Source organism: Nannobrachium achirus (assembly GCF_963921795.1).
Source record: "Nannobrachium achirus genome assembly, chromosome: 1".
Classification (NCBI taxonomy): domain Eukaryota; kingdom Metazoa; phylum Chordata; class Actinopteri; order Myctophiformes; family Myctophidae; genus Nannobrachium; species Nannobrachium achirus.
The window spans coordinates 24182811-24200938 of record NC_137810.1 but is presented as its reverse complement, the minus strand read 5'-3'; the positions used below and the strand labels follow the sequence as shown (position 1 = coordinate 24200938).

The 18128-nt window shown below is 40.9% G+C and overlaps 1 protein-coding gene across 1 annotated transcript; it reads right to left on the bottom strand.

Moving 5' to 3' along the window:
- Nucleotides 1-3625: 3625 nt before the first annotated feature.
- Nucleotides 3626-15923, bottom strand: lpla (lipoprotein lipase a). The gene is made up of 10 exons (XM_080736631.1): nt 15696-15923; nt 14273-14481; nt 13503-13682; nt 12100-12211; nt 9905-10147; nt 8547-8798; nt 6605-6725; nt 5944-6126; nt 5310-5417; nt 3626-5183 (listed from the first exon to the last, which is right to left on the bottom strand). Exons 1-10 carry the CDS (start codon nt 15790-15792, stop codon nt 5132-5134), a joined length of 1557 nt encoding a protein of 518 aa, XP_080592757.1. The 5' UTR covers nt 15793-15923; the 3' UTR covers nt 3626-5131.
- Between the last annotated feature and the right edge of the window lie 2205 nt (nt 15924-18128).

Here is an 18128-nt window from a genome sequence, read left to right as displayed (position 1 = left end):
CGTGTAGAGAAAGATTCGTCAAAGCTGACGAAGACCAACAAGGTCGAAACATGTACGTTGCTCCTGTCCAGTGAGGTAAATCAAATCATGTGAAAAGGAGATTCCTTGAGTGCTGGCAACTACTTCCCTGTCTCATATATGGAGCGTGACATGAGGCGTGACTGACTGACGCACATGAGTTGCAGAATTTCATCGTACCGGTAAATGCGATCTATGCGGTCACAATATATAACTAGAAAAGAAAATTTCTAAGAAATTTTAAGTGTGCCTGCAGCTCGCTAAGTGTGTGCAACCTTGTATAGCAGTTTTACATCAGCATTTTTATCATTAGCTTTAACATTAACATTTTTTTAGCATTAGCATTATCATAGATTTGTTTTCCTTTAAACATTAGGCATTTGTTAGCATTAGCATTAGTTAGCATTAGCATTTTTAGCATTAGCATTTGTTAGCATCTGCATATGTTAGCATAGCATTAGCATGTGTTAGCATTAGCATTTGTTAGCATTAGCATTTGTTAGCATTATCATGTATTAGCATTAGCATGTGTTAGCATTAGCATTTGTTAGCATTAGCATGTATTAGCATTAGCATTTGTTAGCATTAGCATTAGCATATGTTAGCATTAGCATGTGTTAGCATTAGCATTTGTTAGCATTAGCATTTGTTAGCATTAGCATATGTTAGCATTAGCATTTTTTAGCATTAGCATTTGTTAGCATTAGCATGTGTTAGCATTAGCATTAGCATTTGTTAGCATTAGCATTAGCATTTTTAGCATTAGCATTCGTAAGCATTAGCATATGTTAGCACTAGCATTAGCATTAGCATTTGTTAGCATTAGCATTTGTTAGCATTAGCATGTATTAGCATTAGCATTTGTTAGCATTAGCATTAGCATATGTTAACATTAGCATGTGTTAGCATTAGCATTTGTTAGCATTAGCATTTGCTAGCATTAGCATTCGTTAGCATTAGCATTTTTTTGCATTAGCATTTGTTAACATTAGCATGTGTTAGCATTAGCATTAGCATTTGTTAGCATTAGCATTCGTTAGCATTAGCATATGTTAGCATTAGCATTTTTTAGCATTAGCATTTGTTAGCATTAGCATGTGTTAGCATTAGGATTAGCATGTGTTAGCATTAGCATGTGTTAGCATTAGCATTTGTTAGCATTAGCATTAGCGGTTAGCCGTTGGGACTGTGGGACCACCCACCGAGTTTGTGACCAGTAACGTGTTGGGAAGTGGAGACATGGCTGTTTAAAGCCCAGCCAATAGGAAGGCAGAGGGGGCGGGGCTTAAGCATTTACAGATAGTTCCTATTTGCCATGTAAGTACACACATCGAGTTTCGAGACGGCACCATGCTGCAAACTGGAGATAAAGCTGTTTAAAGCTAAGCCAATAGGAAGATAGGGGCGGGGCTTAAGAGGGGGCTGGGCTTAAGTAATAAGTCCCTATTGGCCGTTTAAGTCCAGACACCAAGTTTCAAGACGGTACCATGCTGTGAACTGGAGTAGTGGCTGTTTAAAACCCAGCCAATAGGAATACAGAGGGGGCGGGGCTTAATCAATTACAGCTCATCCCTATTGGCCGGAAAAGACCAAAGTTGTGTGTGCATTTTAAAGTTTAAATCACGTTGCTAGGCAAAATTATGGCAGAGTTATGTGGCGCCAAAGTTTCTGGGTTTTCTGGGTCCCCCATTCAAAGTCAATGAGGGTTTTTGCGCGTAGTTTTTTACGAATTACGTTGCCATGGTAACGCGGATCGGAAAGAAAAGTAATAGCACACCATTCCCGGCCGAGCCGCACGTTTTGATGTATATATTGCGGAGGTGGCGTAAATCTTGCGGCAGTTATTACGTGCCGAAATTTCCCCCATTCTAAGTCAATGGGGTTTTTGGGCGTCGTTTTTTGCGAATTACGTCGCAATGGTAACGCGGATCGGAAAGAAAAGTAATAGCACACCATTCCCGGCCGAGCCGCACGTTTTGATGTATATATTGCGGCGGTGGCGTAAATTGTGCGGCAGTTATTACGTGCAGAAATTCGTGGCGAAAGACTTAATGACTTAATGACTTAAGTATGGCGGATTACAATAAGTGTTTTGCTATTGCATAGCAGGCACACTTAATAAGGATAATTCCTTCAATTTATGGAATCAGAAAAATGTAAGGGACGACAATATGAAGCTAATTGTACCACAATTAATTCCCTTGACTCTGGATGCCAAGAGTTGCTCAATGCCTTTCCTGTTTTATACTTCCCAGAAGGAATCTCTTCCATGGAATTAGTCTGTACAGAATGAGAGTTACAAAGCTTATTTATTGATGTGTTGCATAACACCAGCCAGACTAACAACAACAACACATTAACTGGCCAATGTTTTGACACCCAAACCCCTGCATTCCATCCAAAGCACACCTTTTGCACATGAAAATAAATGTTAACTCAAATATATACCGGTATGAGCTGTGATACAAACAGCATGGTTACTTTCTCAATGATTGAATATGTTAAAAATGACTAGTTTGTGGTTTACAGTCTGGTAAATCAAAAAATATCTTTATTCAAAAAAGTTCAAATATGGACTTAGGGCCGATTGCACCAAGAGGGATTAAAGACCCATTCCCACTGGGCCAGATAACAGTTTTATACATATTATATATAATATTATATATTATATATATTATATATATTATATATATATATATATATATATATATATATATATATATATATATATATTATATTTAAGTATTATATATAGTATACTTCAGTGTTCCAATGTGTGCTACAGACAAATACCTTCAACTGATCGCAGTACTTGCGCCTCATATTTTATATGGGCGCAAGTAAAAATCTCTTTCTCCAGATATTTTTCCATTCAAAGTGGATGGTACTGTAGATACAGATAAAAAAATATCTATCACAGATATTTGCCACAGATACTTTTATCTGTGGCAGCTATTTTTTTTATCTGTATCTACCATCCACTTTGAATGGAAAAATATCTGGAGAGAGAGATTTCTTTATCTGTTATCTCTTATCTGGCCCAGTGGGAATGGGCCTTAAGACTGTTATTCGTCTCAGGTACTCAATTGACAAAATAAAATAACTGAAACGGCCAGTGTAAGTTTGTCTGGCTGTACCAAAGTCTTGGGGCCTTGATGGCAGAGTCCCTGTCATCCTTATAACCGACCTAGTAGGAACAACTAAAAGAACCGAGTCATTGGACCTCAGTCTATGGACAAAACATAGGGTTTCAAAAACTCTACACGGTAGCTACAGTATGGTGCCAGACCATGAAGAGCTTTAAATGTTAACAATAAAATCTTAAAGTCAATTCTAAAAATTACTGGCCGACTGGTGTTTTCAGTTTTGCTGATTTGATAAAATGCATGTGGTTTCAGAGAGCTACAAGACTTCAAAACTACACTAGTAGTTAAAACCATATCCCAAAAAGGCTATATACTGTATATATACGGTACATAGCAACAACACAAAAATGTGTTCCCATCTTGAAGGGTAAAAACACTAATGGGTTAACAAGGATTTAAGGATGAACACATTTCAAACAATGGACTTTTCATGTAACATGAGTAGCCTGAAGTATCAAGCGTGCAGATGACTTCACTTTATTGAAATATTCAGTTATTTCTTCATACAGTGCACTGCATTTCAGTTCATAAAACTAGGTGCACTCAGCAGCTGGCACGGAAACCAATTTGATTGATCTGTCCAAAACCGTGAGCGCATGAAATCACAAAATGCTTCATCTATAAAAACAAAGACAGCAATGGAAATCTGACAAAATATATTACAGCTTAATATACAAATATGTACAAGTACATTCAATAAATAGAATATGAAATATTCTTCAGTTGTATTATGTAGGACAGTCCATCAGAGCTTGCAAAGGCTTGCATATTTATTTCCCACCATTCTTTTAACATTTGACCTTACAAAGACAAGGGCATGATGTTTAGACTTCGCTTCATCGTTGAGGTAAGCCATTAATCAGATAATATTATGTTTTAGTCATTAGTTCATTACAATCAGGGCGTCCAACTAACAGCGAAAAACAAAAACAAAACACAGAATGTGTAAAAGCCGATTCACACTTCATCGAAAAATGGCATCCACAACATTGTGAGCTTGTAGGTGTGCTACTTTTGGCACGCAATGCTGTCATGCGATGGAGCATAACATTGTTGTCGGGGTGTTAGCCTTGCATGTCCAAAACCGTTCGTTTTGTATTCATCATTTTAAAATGATGCGAGGCATTGTGTTTGGAACTTGGAGATACAAGGTTTCTCCCCGACAGTGGCGATTAATTAGGCACAGCCCTGTTGTAAAGGACAGCACGTGGATCCAATTGTCTGCAGGGGGTAAAGTGACCAGTGCCAACACAAACAACCAAATGCTAGCGAGAACAAGCAAGGATTCAAGACATCTGAAATTAATACATACAAATGTATTCCAATATAATATAATACTGATTGAAAGAATACACATATTTACAAAGATCATTGTTATAGTAGTCCAGTCAGTAGATAGTAACAACATCTTTGGTCCCTGTTGATTGTTGGCAGTTAAGTGGTTAGGATTAGGAAGAGAAAGAATAAAACGAATTAAATGATCAGTTTGAAGAAGTAAAAGAAAAAGAAAGAAACATGCCTATCGCTCTGACTCATTTCTGTATAAAATAATGTAGCAAGTTCACAAAAAGAAACCTCTTGAATGGTCTAAATGTATCAAAATCTGTATAAACAATATGTGTATGAGGGATACAAGAGGATAAACAAGTGATTAAAAAGAAATGCAGCAACAGTTACTCAAAGGCTGTGAAAGCAAAAATATATGCACGGCTTGCACGCCATTATGATAAAAATTGTAACATTTTCCAGGAAGACAAAATAAACTGAGCTGACTGATCCCCAGCACCAAGGAGGAAGTTCTGAAGGTTGTACGTGGATGTGATGCGTGTAATGACTCTGGAAGGAATAGTAACACCCTGTATGTTTCCGTTTCCTGAAAATAGTTCCCAGTGTTTTTCTGTCCAGCTTTGGCTATGAATGTAGAGATGCAAAATGTGCATGACGATGAGGTGCGTTCAAGTGAGTCTTCAAGCCTCGTTCTGGCCAAAGAGGCTGCCCTCCATCTTCATTCTGTGAATCCTGGATAGAGATATATATATATATGTGGTTATGGACGAATCAGTTAGCATAACAACGTTTCTCGAATCACATTATTTTAGCTCCGTATGATGTGCCACAGTCTTTACAACATACTGTTTGACTTACAGTTTTTCTTTACGGCTCATATAGGGTTCTTTTGATTTGACAAAGACTGCATCTTCCCCTCCTCTGACGAGGTAGGCAAATTCTCCATCCTTGGCAGAGAAGATCACCCTGCAATCATATTTAATGTCACACTGAAGTCAATGTCACTGAATAACACCTCTTAAGCTCTAGTACAGTCCAGGTTAATGTTACCTCACTACTGAAATCATCAGGTTTAACCACTTGAACCCTACCATCCCTATTCTGGGCATGTCATAATAGGCAAACATTACGCATTGTGAGCTTGTAGATTGGCTATTCTTGGTGTAGAGGGAAAAAAAGAAGTTGGCCAAGTACTGACTCCTGGGGAACCCTGATCAACAAAGTGGTTTAAGTGGATAGTTATCTACATAAAATCTTCCCATTATGTGGACACTGCATTCTTACTATATGTTACATACTGTACTGTAGCATAAATACCTATGTTCTGCAAGAAACTATTCCAGTGCGGATATTCCTTTTTTTCTGATACTATGTTCTTCCATTAATCTGTGACCAGCGATATGCTTTCATCATTTATGACAAAGGTCTTCTGGTGTAATACCAGAGTTAAGAAACTAAGTCATATGGAAGGAGGAGGTAACATGGCTCTTACTTGGACTGTGTCTCCCCAGATTTGACGCGCAGTTTGCGGATGTGGAACCTGCTGCTGCCCCACAAATCTGCCCAGCTGAAGATAGCGTCCTTCTCCCAGCGCAGCTTGACGATCATCAGGTCTCCAATGTCAACATCAGTGGTGAGCAGGAAGGACACGGTGGTGTTTCCATTCAAGGCTGGCCTGTAGGGGGTCAGGGCAAAAGCCATGAGGTCAAACTAATGGCTGCTGAGTACAGAGGTCAGCTGATGATGGATTGAGACATCCAGGACATGTGTGCATGATGCAATATATAAGTGAACCGTGCTTTGTTTCCATATGCTATGGCACGGTTTCAGATAAGGATTTTAATTTAGAACCTTCTTTGGGCCCTGCTCCGGAGGTGGTACTAATCCTGGTGGTACTAATCCTGAGTTATGTTCCAATTACAAACCAGAACTCAGCATTTTTTGGCGTACCCCCCTTTCAGGGGTGGATCTGATTATAATGGATACGTAAATAAAAAAACATCACAGAACATCACATGTTCTTGGAAGTTTCAGGTTCTGGAAAGTTCTGGGCTACCCAAGAATGTATTTTTCATCTTCATTTGGGAGAAGAGGATCACAGGAAAACATGCCTTTCAACAACCGCTTAGCTATTCAGAAAACTCTTTACTTACATAGTGAAAGGAATATCCTCCTTCTCTTCAAGGGTTCCATACAGAGACACCTTCAGTGGCTGCTCTTTGTAGCTCAGCTTGTCCTTGCTGAAGAAATGCACCTTCACTTGGTAGTGGAAAACTTGGAGAAGAAGAGAGACAAGGCATAAGAGAGACAGACAGACAGACAGAACTTTCCCAGGGCCCACTGCATGCTATCAGGGCATTTCCGCATGAGCACATGAAGCATGTACAACTAAGTTACATTAAGCTTAAAGCTTTAACTTGTGCCATTGTCATGTGCTCATCAACGCTATTAATAATCTGGTTTCATACTATTTCGTTTTAAGCACTTATGTAATCTCACTGCCTTTAGTTTTTATCTCTCCAATTTTGCAAAGCCACTTGATTTGAAAACATTCTTAATCTTACATGACATGTTTGATTATTATTGGTTCATAAGGGCTGAGCTGTGACATTAAAAATTGTCTTCTTCCCTGCAGTAGTCAGGGAAGAGGTTGCATGCAGCAAGGGAGAACTCACACACAGAGAGAACAAAATAGGAGTTCAGAGTCAGACTGTAATACATTACAGGGTTGTGTTGACTGTGATTGCAAAGGCACTTTGCTCTGAGTTAAGTCCAAAATGGTAGTACATGATGTCAGCACTGTGTGTACAGCCTTGAAATATAGCAAATAGAAACCTTTAATTTAAAGCCTTATTTGTTCTCTGTGTGTGAGTCCTCACCTGCTGCATGTTTGATCATTATAATAACCCTGTATTAAATGTATTCATGTCAATGTCTCTTCAATGATGTTATTGTACTTCATGCAGTCCCACTACTATACCAATACTACAATCCATATCACACCAGTGGTGTGATATGGATTTTAGAAGTGGTGCCCCTCTAAATTCGTGACGTGATGATTCATGTGCGTGCATGTGAGGCGCGCGTGCGTGCAGCTAAATAAGTTTGGGCTCGCCGAGCCCAAACGAGCCCACGGCATCTCACCCCTGTACAACACTGTACAACAACAACAACAACAACAACAACAACAACAACAACAACAACAACAACAACAACAACAACAACAACAACAACAACAACAACAACTACTACTACTACTACTACTACTACTACTACTACTACTACTACTACTACTACTACTACTACTACTACTGCTGCTGCTACTACTACTGTACTTCTGTTGCTGCTGTTGCTTCTGCTGCTGCTCCCTCACGGGATTGTAACAAACTTTCCATTTATAACGAATCATGTGCAGTGGTGTCGTGTTACCTAAGTAACTCCTGAGATACCCCTGACCTCCTCCCCATGTGACCAACATGCCAAACATTGCTTTATTCCATGGCTTGCTCTACTATTGCCCCTCACCACTCGACCCTACACCTACATATATTGCATACAGTAAATGTATAATGCATGGATGCTTGTGCACAATATCTGTATGTTTTACAAAAAGTGCACATTTTTGAATGTCTCTTGTCTTTCTTTAATATTTGTACCAATATATAATGAAAGTGGTTATGTTTCTTCACCTAAGCAGCCACCACTACAATAACAATATTCAAATAGTAGCTCATACACTGAGGATTTTCCAACTTAGCTACCGTATTAACATGAGTCAACTTAACTCTCTGTAATTCATGCAAAGCCCATAAATCCAGACATTTATCTGCAGTGGACGAACATGAACTCATTTCCCTCATCCCTCATTACAGAACGTAGCATAAAACACATACAGTATCTACATAAATGTGAAAAGTAGTTTGTTAACTCTGTTTACAGAGTACGACTGCTACAGAAATACATGTTACTATTATCATCATCATCATCACCATAAATAGGGTAACATTTTGGAATTTGGGCCTTGACTGACGCAAACTCAAGGCATTGTATACTTTTAAGCAGCTTACTTTACAGCCATTGTTCCTGCTCTATTACCTTTGTAGGGCATCATTTCGCGGGTCTTCAGGTACATCTTTGTACTGCGGGCAGAGCGGGGTGAGCGGAGCTTTTGGACGTTGTAGCCTAGTTTGTTGCAGCGGTTCTTGCGACAGCTGAGACACAGGCCCTTGTTAAAGGCCTCCTTGGAAGAGCAGCGGTAGGACATGCTCTGTTGCTGCGTGTTCACCAGCGAGTCGATGAACAGATGGATGGACCGCTCGTGGGAACACTTGACCAGTTGGTCCATATCTGTGGCAGACCGGACAGTGCAGGTTTGAATGCCAGGGAGAAATACAATACACAATTCATACATTCATTCATTTAGAAAGTTGTTAGTTTACAAAATAGACACATAAGAATACATTTGAATACTAAATGATGATCTGTGACGAACAAAATATGAGATGTAACTTGTTTATATTGATCATGCCAAGGATCTGTGATTTATTTAAATAAATGTCCCATACATTTTATATCAATAAATGTGTAATTTTGTATTTTGTAGATTGTTTTTATTGTATTCATACTTTGGTAGGTCTTTGCACACCTGAATAAAAGGTCTTGGTGACATGTACGTAAAACAATCTAGACATTTTAAAATACTAGCTAGTGTATGACAGCTAGTGTATGCCTATAGCTGGATGTTTTCGCTACAGGCAAAAAGCACACTTACAGTGTGTGGGGAGATTCACAATTAAGCAATCACTACATCCACAGGCCCTTTACTGCATGCACCCTGCTTGGATCAGTTCACCGTGGTTGTGTTGATGGCTACATGAGGACCCATGTGAAAACCTGCACTATACAGACCATGCCTATGACATATTGCAATTTACTCCCCAGCTGGGCTCGTCTGCTCTGACTGGAGGCAAGCATGTGACCCCCGAAGGCTTTTATGGAGGCAAATTACATACTGACACCATGCAAACCTCCAGTGAACCTGTCCTGATAATTTACAGCATTGTAACAGCAGACTTTTCACTTTGATCTGAGCAGAAATTTGCATTGGGTCAATGACATAAGAGCAGATGATGATTTATAACTCAACTGGATTTATAAGTTAAGTTCTCTGTAATTCTACAACATAGAGCTAATATATCATATTGAACCTACTGTATCTCATATATCCTAGCCATTACAGTACATTATGCGTGACACTGATTTACTGGTCCTGGGCTGACAAGGTAATTAGGGAGGTCATGGACTGTAACCTGCTATCCATGCATGTACACTTGTAAAATGTGTTAAACATGTTACTCTCTCAGAGCAAATTTAACACTGTGCATCTGTATAATGTGTGTGCGCGTGCATACGTCTTTGTGTGCAATGCATGTGTGTTAGTGTGGGCTACATACTCTGCAGGCCTTTGATGCCAGCCGATGCAATTCCTATCAGAGTGTTCTGGATGTCGCAGCCTGGCTGGAAGGTGCCCCCATTGGGGTAGATGTCGATGTGGCCCACTGGCCTCTGGATGCCAATGCTGCGGTCTGGGGAGCCCCTGGTGTTGGTGTGCAGGACGTCCACAAACTCGGCATCGTCTGGTGAAAGGGTGTCCTGGTTGTCCGCATGCTCGAAGGTGGGACCGGCGGGGTCTAAGCCTGGACGACAAGACAGGACAGGAGGTCAGTATTTTTGTTTGCATGCGACCTGAAAGAGGGACACAAATAAGGTGCTGTCCCTCTGCATGGTACTGGCTCAAATTGAGAAAAGTTCCATGGAATAGAACCGCTTTATTTGCAAAACATCTCAACGATCCTTATAAGGGATCTTTTTCAGGTCAACGTTGTCATGTTTTGCAAATAAAGTGGTTCTCTTCCATGTAGCTGGACTGCAGGCTCTACTTTTCTCAACCTTAAAGCTATACTATGTAACTTTTCCAATAAAACAAATCTTAAAATTGTCCTAACTATTAAATCGCTAAAGTTTTAGAAAACCCACTCCGTGAATTTCAGCCCCTAAAGCCTTCTGTAAATATGTTTTCTATGATCCTGGCCGGGGACCGGATTTCGCGGCAAAATTACGTCATCTGCATCTTTCTGTATACGTTGTCTCCAGATCATACACTACCGGCCAATCACAGTGTGGATCATACACTACCGGCCAATCACAGTGCGCCTTGCCGTCTTTTCAGGAAGTAGCATGCCTCAACAGCAGTGTTTACTCTGGTGTAGGAGTCTAGCCTGTTACTCCCCAACGCCTGGTCGCAGAGGGACGCGAGACCCCTCTACGGATGCGTCTCGGCAAGGCGCAGGCGGACGCGGTGGACTGCGGCCCGCTCCGGTGGTCCGTGGCGACCCCGGGCGAAAACGGACGAAAAAATCAATACCGCTACTGACCAGTAGTAGAGCAACTTCCATAATATAGCTTTAAGTCTTTTTGGCCCAGCACCCATTGTCAATGTGCGGATATATCAAACATATAATTTTCCAAATGTCTGTCTGTCTGTCTGAGTGAGTGTCTGTCTGAGTGAGTGTCTGTCTGTCTGTCACAGCGTTTCTCCTCAGTGGCTGGAGCTATTGATCTGAAATCGCATCACGATTAGCATATGAACACACCTGACATAACTGTGAAGCCCGTTTGTCACTTTCACAAATCATATGCTATATTAGCATTTTTATGGTGTATCTATATCTATTCTGCATCTAGCATGAGGCATATCTATTCTGCATCTAGCATGAGGCAACATGTTTAACCATCTCTCTCTCTCTCTCTGTGTGTGTGTGTGTGTGTGTGTGTGTGTGTGTGTGTGTGTGTGTGTGTGTGTGTGTGTGTGTGTGTGTGTGTGTGTGTGTAGGCGGGTGGCGGGCGGGGGGGTTGTCTGGCCCCGTTACAGATGTTGTCCAAAAATCATGCAGATCGGTACACAGTATCTCTCTATAGCCATTAAACAAACGGGTATTTCTTACATTAAACACCAGTTAAAGTTACTTTCCATTCCTCATATACTGTCTGTGTGCACAGTGCACATCCCATAACCCACACACTGCACATCATGTCGGAGCTCATATCTTTGAACGGGTAAGGGCTAGTTTAAGTTAACTTTGAACTGGCTCAAATTGACACAACTCTTTTGGTACCAGGTACTTCATTTATGTGTACCTAGTACCTGTGTTTAATATGCTGTCAATGTAGCCGTCGTCATAGTTACGTCCTAAACATTGGAACACTCTTCCTTTGGACTTAATAATTATCCAGTTTGATGTCTGTATATACTATGTATGTTTATGCTTTATTATCTCTATGAAGCACTTTGTGAGGTCTGCTCTCGAAAGGTGCCATATACATAAGGTTACTTACTAATACCATATGCAACACACTGTAGACCAGTGGAGCCGAGCCAGGAGCTAAACAATGAGGGATTATGATTATGAGCTGCTAATGGTCTGCTGCTCTGATCACAATAAACATGCCATTATTCTAAGCAGGTCAGAGATGTCATATATATGCACACACATATACAGTATATTATTAAATGCATTATCTGCGTGTACTGCTACAGTATGAATTCACTATGATCACACAAATATCCAGGGGCATTGTGCTCTCTCACCTGTGATTCTGCTGATTTTGTGATCAGTCAGGTCTCCGGCGATGCCTGCGATATGTGCTCCCAGACTGTATCCCACCAGGTGGATCCTTTCCCAGGGTAGCTGCAGCTCTTTCTAAAGGAAGAGAGATGCAAGTTTAAGATCCCTTGGATGCATTGTTGGACAATAACACATGTTAAATAACTTAAATTGGGTACAACATTTTGAAGTGAGGGCAATTCTATTGGAGTCTGAATAGAATTTAGGCCATAATCCAGGACAAGCGTTAATGTGTGTTGGGGAAACCAAAAAGACAATGAATGACACATATATGAGGAGTCGTGGCACAAATAAAACAGTGTGCCAATGGGCTACAATCTGTAATACTAGACCTCAGGTAAACTATGGGGCAACAATGTGTTTCATAGCCGGCCCGTGCCAGTGTCGCCTAGCTTGACTTGAAGTCTCTCCGCGTAAAGGGCAGTGCTCCACTAAGCTTCACATGCTATTTGAATCAGTACTTAGCCTCATAATGAGAGACTGCTGTGAGCCAGAGACAAGGCTGTAAAAAGCCTTTACAGTGAGAATAAAATCATAACCAGAAGGAAAACATACCCACAGCAACGCTAGATACAAAAAAGAAACATTACATCACTACTGACAAATCTGCTGCACTTTGGCAGACTATACTTTAAATGCAGAGTTCCTTCTCACTTCTGGCATTGCAGTATTCCACTGAATGTGATGGTGGTTTGACCATCTAGAGGGTTTTGGTTTAATCAAGCAAAATCCAATTGTCAACGGGGTCCGCTCATAATTCTGACAAACCGTTATTCCGACGTCCCAATAGTGACGTGGAAATCCTACTTAATATATGGACTTCATGACTAAAGCCCAGCGTAATTGAAGACTCTCAAAAGATCAGTTCACTTTGACTCAGATGCAATATAAAATGATAGAAAAATATGTATTTACTGTAAGATTCCCACATCAGACATGTTGCTTCAGCAAGGCAAAAAGATGGACTGCCTTGCCCTTCCTCTAACAGTTCATGTTAATTGGCTAAAACAAAACATCAAACATTCTTCTCGTTCAAAGCCAAGAATCTTATCTCTTTCACACAGCTATAAAACAAAGGGGCCACTATGTGGCATCTACTGTATGACCTCCTTACCTATCCCCCCTCTTACCTATCAGCAGCTGTGTCTCAGGGTCATGCAGCACATACAGTAGCAATAATAATATTTAATTCACCTCAATAGTCTGCCAAACGTTGGGTTAGGTTAGGGTTAGGGATAGGGTGAGTTATAATGGGGGCCAGCCGGACCAACGGGACACATGGCACCATCTCAACAACAATGGTGATCATAAAAACATGATCCTGTCAACCAGACAATCAGGGTACAAGTAGATCCAAAAGACTCACCTGTATCCAGTAGACAAACTGGGCGACGTCGCGGCCCACTAGCTTGGTGTAGGCTGCAGATGTTGGGTAGTGCTGGCTGGCACGAGTCAGCCAGTCCACCACAATGACATTAGAACTGGGTTCCCTCTCATAAAGGGCAGTCACCAGCTTGGGCACCCAGCTCTCATACATTCCTGTGACCTATGGTACATGCACACAGAAAACAACAATGTCAAGTTCAGCTTGCTTCTAAATCTCATTAAGAGGAGGAATAAACAGACTGGTTGTTAACTCATCGCGCTTCCCTTACTTGAAAAGGATTCTGGGCTGTTCTTGCAACTTGCCATGTTGAATATATAGTTTTACCGTGTTATGAACAGAATTGGACAAATCTTGTACACTCACAAGGTAACAACAATACAATTATATTAGGCCTACATTTATTATTGACAAGATGCGCACAACTTAAGGCTTAATTCATGTAAAATCCACATCTCGTGATATTCCCTTCCAAAGTTTATAATAATTAAGTGAGATAATAAGGGCAGAGCATTAACCCCTTAGACTTTGACTACTTGAACACCAGCATGCCTATTCTGGGGGCAACAATCACAAAAATAGCAGATCTACAACGTGTTGCGTTGCGACACATGAGCTTTTAGATCTGTTTCTATTTTTGGCAAAGACAATTGGTGCAGAGACTACAGACAGAAAAAAAGTGGTCCAAGTACAGTTGCAACTCAGGTCTGTTTGACTAAAAATGAAAGGGTTTAAGTGCTTAACTGACATACCGTCCAGCCATGAATCACAATGAAGCTCTGTGTTTCTGGGTTGAACTGACACTCTCTAATGGTGTCAGGCTGACCAGGCACTATGTAGCACATATCATCGTCAGGAACATCAGCTGTGCGCAGGGAGAACTTGGACACAATGCCTTCATAGTCTGAGATCCACTCACTGGTGGTGGTGGGCAGGGGAGCAGTGGTTGTAGTGCTGTTAGCTGATAAAGCACACGCACACGCACGCACACGCACACGCACACACACACACACACACACACACACACACACACACACACACACACACACACACGCACACGCACACGCACACGCACACACACACACACACACACACACACACACACACACACACACACACACACACACAATTACTCCCTTTCCATAACTTCTTGAGGTCACAGAAATGAAGAGAGGTGAACATTTCAGATATAATTTTGACCAAAGGTCAGTGGTACTGAAACGTGGGCTCCAGAGACCCTTGAAGGGGTTCCAAATGGACCTTTACAGGTCAGTAACTAAGTCAGCTATGGGGGGTCCTTGAAATTAAAAAAAGTTTGAGAATCACTGTTGTAGGTGGTGCATCTATCCTACTTACAAATTACACATAGCCTACTCTCTACCAGAGTAGCCTATGGTAGAAAATATAGAACATTTTGCAATAGCTCCAAAAAATGATGTTGCTTTGTAAACCTTGCTAGATAGGCCTACTGACACTGTTATGTCCAGTGATCACCACCATATTAATGTTAGAGCAGGACGCTGTCGCCCTCTTTTGTCTCCACATGCACACTTCTGCTACCATAAATATAATTTGGACCTAATTAAAAAATGCTTTGAGAAAAGCTAGTAGGCCTAGCAATAAGATTCATAAAAATACATTAAAATTGCTTGACCACCATGCAAGTTTTATAAACTAACAAAAATCAGTGGTAATGTTTGTAGGCTATACGAATTAAAACAAACATATAGATATGCCTATAATTCCTCAGGTTGATCATTATTAAATAATAGCTCGATAAATTAGTTGATTACTTATTAAATTAAATCTATAACATATATTTACAACCACTGTTGTTGCTTAGAGGAATTAATTTAATCTGGAAAAACAATGCGCAAATCTTCACAGTGATTTTTCACAAAAGGCCTTTATGAAGTCTCTTTTCTATAGGCGCACGTGAATAGCTATAGAATAGGGTGCAGTGGAGACCCTAAACTTTTTCCCAGGGTTATTCCCGGTCAGAGTGCAGCACATGCATTCATTAAAACCCAGTAACCCACCCACCCTCCAATGCCACCCACCCACAAATGTTTACGTTTTAAGGGCTGTTTGCAGTCTTGTTTATGGTCCAATTAATCACCCTATCACAAGAACATAAAACACACCATAATAAATGCACCGATTATTGACTCTTACCTAAAATAGTTGTGGCTTCAGGGTCAGAAGAAAAAGTTACACAAATGTTTGCCAAAGTTATCCCAACAGTGAAAAAATATATATTTTCGATTCCCATATTTGACCTCAAATGAGGTTCCGAGTTAAAAGCTCCTTTGGTGTTGGTTTAGCAGTGGAATATCCAGTAAGAGACAATTTCACAGATACGTCCGTTAGAAAGTGGACTAGAGTTGCGGTCGGGGAGTAAAGTTTCTTATGAGCTCTGTCACAGTTGCCGCTCCAAGTTATCTTTATGAGTGGCTCATTTGAATAACTATGCACTTATTGGCTGAAGATGAATGGGCGGGGTTTGAACCACATCCTACTCTGAAATCTCCAAAAGAAATTATTCACAAGTTCACTTCACACAACTCCAACACTGTCTGCAGGCTGTGCGTGCATGCGTGCACATGCTTGCTCAATGCTCGGGTCTGGAGATTCTACGAATGCTGTGATATCATTACTTGCAGATCTTATGCACAAATGTATTTAAAAGTAATGTAAAAAAAAGTGTAGCCAGACCTATATAGGCTAGTCTATTCTATCAATAGGCGCAATAAACGCATGCACACGCACACAGACACGCACGCACACACACACACACACACACACACACACACACACACACACACACACACACACACACACACACACACACACACACACACACACACACACACACACACACACACACACACTCTCTCTCTCTCTCTCTCTCTCTCTCTCTCTCTCTCTCTCTCTCTCTCTCTCTCTCTCTCTCTCTCTCTCTCTCTTCTCTCTCTCTCTCTCTCTCTCTCTTTCTCTCTCTCTCTCTATATATATATATACACACAGTACATATTGTTGAAAACAACTTTGGCTATTGGACTTTTTTTTTTAAATCACTCTTTTAATCCCTCAATGCCTCATCAGCAGAGGAAGGAAGAACAAATACATCAACTCCAATTAATCCTTTAATAGGTAAAACAATTTACCCAATTAACTACAAATTATTTTTCTTCATTAGCCTATATTCCTATCTATAAAAGACTTGTTTAAAAGTATTAATTGATTTGACTGTAGCCTTGATGTGGATTTGGTCTCTTCTTAGCATAAACCCTCTATACTATAGGTCTACTTGTTGAATGGACTTGAGTTGCACTGTACTTGGTGCACTCCTTTTCCCCTCCACACCAAACCTCTTGGCCAAAAATAGCAGATCTAGATCGAATATTTCCTCCAGAATAGGGATGGTGGGGGTTCACTTCAAAGTATGTATTGCACGTAAGTTACGTGCAATACGTTGGTCCTTCATTTGGGAGCTGGCCACAGATGTTGATGATAAATCTTAAGACCTTCTCTCAGGGGGGAACGTGTCTCAGAAAGACATAAGCAGGATTGGTACATTTTAACCACTTTAACCATTACTTTGGCTATTCAAAAATAGCAGATCTACAAGCTCATAGCGCTGCACTGAGTGCCACGCTATGAACTTGTAGATCTGCTATTTTTGAAAGGTCATGAAAATGTGTGTAAATCTTTGAATATATATTTGTTTTAAAGCGAACATTTGTAACTCAAATATTTGCTTCTGGGGGGTCCCTGGAACAAAATATGTTCAAATAGGCCTGCAAATAATTCAGCAGGGTCCTTAAACATAGATTTTTCAGAAAACTGTTAGGATTTAGAAGACATTTATATAGAATCGGGTCTTGGCGTGTTAAAAAGCCCTTTGTCCCATTGGCCAGTCATCAGTGAGCAGCCTGTTGGGAAACAATGAAGCATGACTGACACAAATGATGCCACAGTGGCCCCTGGACGCCCCCAGAGGTTATGAATTGTTCCGTTCAAAATGACTGCAAGATGTTCACCAACCTTAAGCACATTTGTGTAACCATATTTCTTTCTTCTTGGCACGCGAGTTCAACAGAATAATCACAAACGAGGTATCTGAACATAAACATAATATTTCAAGGTGGCAGTGAACCTGAGCTGAACAACAAACCCTGGCGTCCCTATTTTGGGACAGACATTCAGTGAAAATAGCATATGATCTACAAGCTCACAACGCATTGCATTGTGAGCTTGTAGAAGGAAAAAGGAGGGGGCTACAGGAAACTGGACAACATAGGCCACCCTATCCACCTCTTTCCGCGGGAATTTACTGGAGATTTTTTTTGCATCACACTTCCGGTTAACAGCAGACTCATAAGCTCACGCCGCGTCGCAGATGCAGCCGTTGTGAGCTTGTAGAGCACACTCGGCTGCGGCTCCGGAAGCTCCGTGCAACTTCTGCGCAATGCACGATGGGCTGTTGGAAAGTTGTGGATCGGCCTACAGCAGGGGTTGGCAACCTTAGGCACTCACAGGTGCCAACATTGGCACAGGGGAGAATGATCACTGGCACACTGGCAGAAGTGTGAGAGAGAGGACTTT

Coding starts and splice junctions, on each gene's coding strand:
- lpla (XM_080736631.1), bottom strand. CDS start 15,792: ATGGGAATCGAAAATATATATTTTTTCACTGTTGGGATAACTTTGGCA. Junction 14,482..15,695: donor TGAAGCCACAACTATTTTAG/GTAAGAGTCAAT, acceptor GTGCTTTATCAG/CTAACAGCACTACAACCACT. Junction 13,683..14,272: donor TTGTGATTCATGGCTGGACG/GTATGTCAGTTA, acceptor CATGTACCATAG/GTCACAGGAATGTATGAGAG.